Source organism: Rutidosis leptorrhynchoides, chromosome 10 (genome assembly GCF_046630445.1).
Source record: "Rutidosis leptorrhynchoides isolate AG116_Rl617_1_P2 chromosome 10, CSIRO_AGI_Rlap_v1, whole genome shotgun sequence".
In the NCBI taxonomy this organism is placed as follows: Eukaryota; Viridiplantae; Streptophyta; class Magnoliopsida; order Asterales; family Asteraceae; genus Rutidosis; species Rutidosis leptorrhynchoides.
In genome coordinates, this window is record NC_092342.1 from 202597415 (window position 1) to 202600918 (window position 3504).

At 35.7% G+C, this 3504-nt stretch overlaps 1 protein-coding gene across 1 annotated transcript; it reads left to right on the forward strand.

Moving 5' to 3' along the window:
* The first annotated feature begins 2180 nt into the window (after nt 1–2180).
* LOC139870754 (uncharacterized) lies at nt 2181–3280 on the forward strand. Its single transcript, XM_071858533.1, has 3 exons — nt 2181–2356; nt 2476–2622; nt 2713–3280. The coding sequence occupies exons 1-3, from the start codon at nt 2181–2183 to the stop codon at nt 3278–3280; spliced, it is 891 nt and encodes a 296-aa protein (XP_071714634.1).
* Nucleotides 3281–3504: the final 224 nt, after the last annotated feature.

Genomic DNA, 3504 nt, shown 5'->3' on the forward strand with positions numbered 1-3504 from the left:
TCGCAAGGATTCTAATTATATCATAATAATTAACATTCAACAAAGTCAATTTTGTCATGAATGACTCCAAGTAATATCTCTAATATGAGCAAATGCACATCGGAAGATTTCTTTCATACCTGAGAATAATTATGCTTTAAAGTGTCAACCAAAAGGTTGGTGAGTTCATTTGATTCCCTTTTACTCTTTACATTTTTGGGACTGAGAATACATGCGCTGTTTTTACAACTGCTTTATTAAATGCTTTTGAAATATAGTTTTGAACTGAGAATACATGAACTGCTTTTATAACTGTTTTACGAAATAGACACAAGTAATCGAAACTACATTCTATGGTTGAATTATCGAAATCGAATATGCCCTTTTTATCATGTCCGAAGTTGTCCTGGAATGATAGCAAATTTATCGAGTCCGAAGTTTTCCCGGAATGATGGCGAATTTATCATGTCCGAAGTTCTCCCGGAATGATGGCGAATTTATCATGTCCGAAGTTGTCCCAGAATGATGAGGATATTCTATATGCAACTTGTTAAGGTCGATTACCAGGTGTTCATTCCATATAAATGATTTTTATCTCTATGTATGGGATGTTTATTGGAAATGAAAATCTTGTGGTCTATTAAAATGATAGAAATGAATGATTACGATAAACTAATGAACTCACCAACCTTTTGGTTGACACTTTAAAGCATGTTTATTCTCAGGTATGAAAGAAATCTTCCGATGTGCATTTGCTCATATTAGAGATATTACTTGGAGTCATTCATGACATATTTCAAAAGACGTTGCATTCGAGTCGTCGAATTCATCAAGATTATTATTAAGTCAATTATAGTTGGATATATTATGAAATGGTATGCATGCCGTCAATTTTCGATGTAATGAAAGTTTGTCTTTTTAAAACGAATGCAATGTTTGTAAAAGGTATCATATAGAGGTCAAGTACCTCGCTATGTAACCAAATGTAATGTATTCGTTCAGATGGATTAGGACGGGTCATTAAAGTTTTTCTGTATACATACAAATCAAATTCGGTTTTTAACCCTAACGCATCAAACGATCAATTTAACGATACTAATCAACGATAACGCATATAGACTTGAGCAATTGACAACATAAACTATGAAACATCAATAAAATCAGATTTTAAAGGTTAGGGTTCATGTGATTATACGTTTGATCAACAAATTAAATACACCAACGCGTAGAGGACAATGTGAATTTCAACATTCATGTAGAAGGTTTTATCTAATTGTGAAAATTGAAGTGATGGAATGATGATGGTTGCGCGACGATGGGAAGGAAGAAAAGAAGTAGTCGACTGAATTAAAAATTAGGGTAGGAGATTATGCAGTTTAGGTTTAACACATACTATTTATATTAGGCCCTAATTCCTCTACTTAACACTTAAGTCCCTTAAGTTGCAAAATTTACAAAAAAAAAAAAAGGGGGTGGGGATGGACAATCGGCTGAATGGCCTAAGGGAGTGTCTTCCGGGCTCGTGTTTTGCAAAAGCGCGTACTCGTGGCTCGTTTCAAGTGTCGTTTAGACGTACCGAAGGCCCGGAACGCTAAACCGATCGTTAAAACGCAACCAAACGTTTAATTTATTAAAAACTCAATAAATTAAATATTTTTAAAAAGTTAATAATTATTAAAATAATTATTAAAATGAACTCGAGCGTTTCGTTGCTCAAAAAGTAGTTATCCAAACCGTATCGTTTTTATCGTATTTCTTTATCTGAAATATTTATTCGAATTAATACTAACCCATATTAATTATTGTAACCCTCCAAGGATCAAGTATGTATTTATTACACATAAATACACAAAAGTCAAGTAATCGCCGTTAAATAAACTAACGGAAGGTTAACGGAAGTAACGGAAAAAGCAGGGTTGTTACACTCGCCGTTGAAAGGCGACTATATTAGCGCGGCGTCGTTGGGCCGCCGTTCAGTGACCGTGCTCTAATTTTTCATCCGACGACTTCCACAAGAACGTGTATGTAGCCATTATTTTGTTTCCAACGGATATATTTGCATGCATATTCAGTTTTTTATTATTATTTTTTCCATTTTCAATCCTATATATACCACACTCCACATCTAAACAAATACACATTAAACCATTCAACACACTCAAATATTACAACACACTCCATATTACAACCTACTACAAAAAATGAATAACTTGTATCTTAACGATTACGATTTTGAAGATGTTATGGAACTAGCAAGTGCGTACAATCCGGAGCGACAACTAGAAATGCTTGATTTTATAGATGCCAACGAAGAAGAAACTTATGAACCTATCCCAAGAGCTCCAAGAAGATATTTTCAGAGAGATCGGCAGGAAGGGCTACACTATTGTGAAATGATTACTTTTTCGACACACCTACATTCCCCGAAGATAAATTCCGAACACGTTTTCGAATGAGCAGTCGACTGTTTAACCGTATCTCCACATGTATACTCAGTTATTCTCAAGAACCTATTCCTTCATACTTTAAATATTTTCATCAAAGACGGGATGCAACCGGTTTACTCGGGTTTACTGTTTATCAAAAAATTACATCGGCTATACGACAATTAGCATACGGTGTTGCTCCCGATATTTTTGACGAGTATTTTCATATTGGTTAAAGCACAGTGTATCCGTGTTTAGAAAATTATTGCAAAAGTGTTATACATTTATTTTCGAGCGAATATTTAAGAAAACCGAATGCCTCCGATGTTGAACGTTTAACTAGAAAACATGAGGAAATCCATGGTTTTTCGGGCATGCTCGGTAGTCTAGATTGTATGCATTGGGCTTGGAAAAATTGTCCAGTTAGTTGGAAAGGGAAATACACACGAGGCGATCATGGTCACCCAACAATAACGTTGGAAGCGGTCGCCTCGTATGATTTATGGATTTGGCACGCTTACTTTGGACCGGCTGGTTCAAATAATGATATCAATGTGTTAAACCAATCTGATTTATTTAAAGAGTTGCTTGAAGATAGATCTCCACCGTGTAACTATACGGTGAATGGGTTGAGTTTTACACGGGGCTATTATTTAGCGGATGGCATATATCCGAATTGGTCGACACTTGTGAAATCGTTCAAAAGTACGATTGAACCAAAATTATCCAAATTCAAACGCTACCAAGAGGCATCAAGAAAGGATATCGAACGAGCATTCGGTGTACTTCAGGGTCGTTGGGCAATCATTAAACATCCTGCACGACAGTTCTATATCGAGAAAATCCAAAGCATTATGTATACGTGCGTGATTTAACACAATATGATAACTGAAGATAATGGTCGAACATTTTGTGGGTTAAAGGAGGATTATCAGCCTGTTCATCGTTCATTATCAATACGAGAACAGTTTGATACACAACTCCGAATGGACAAAGAACTACGTCATTCTACCATCCATCGTTTTCTCCGAGATCAGCTTATCGAACACATATGGAATTTACCACCGAATGTGCGTATCAGATATAACCCAACATCAGG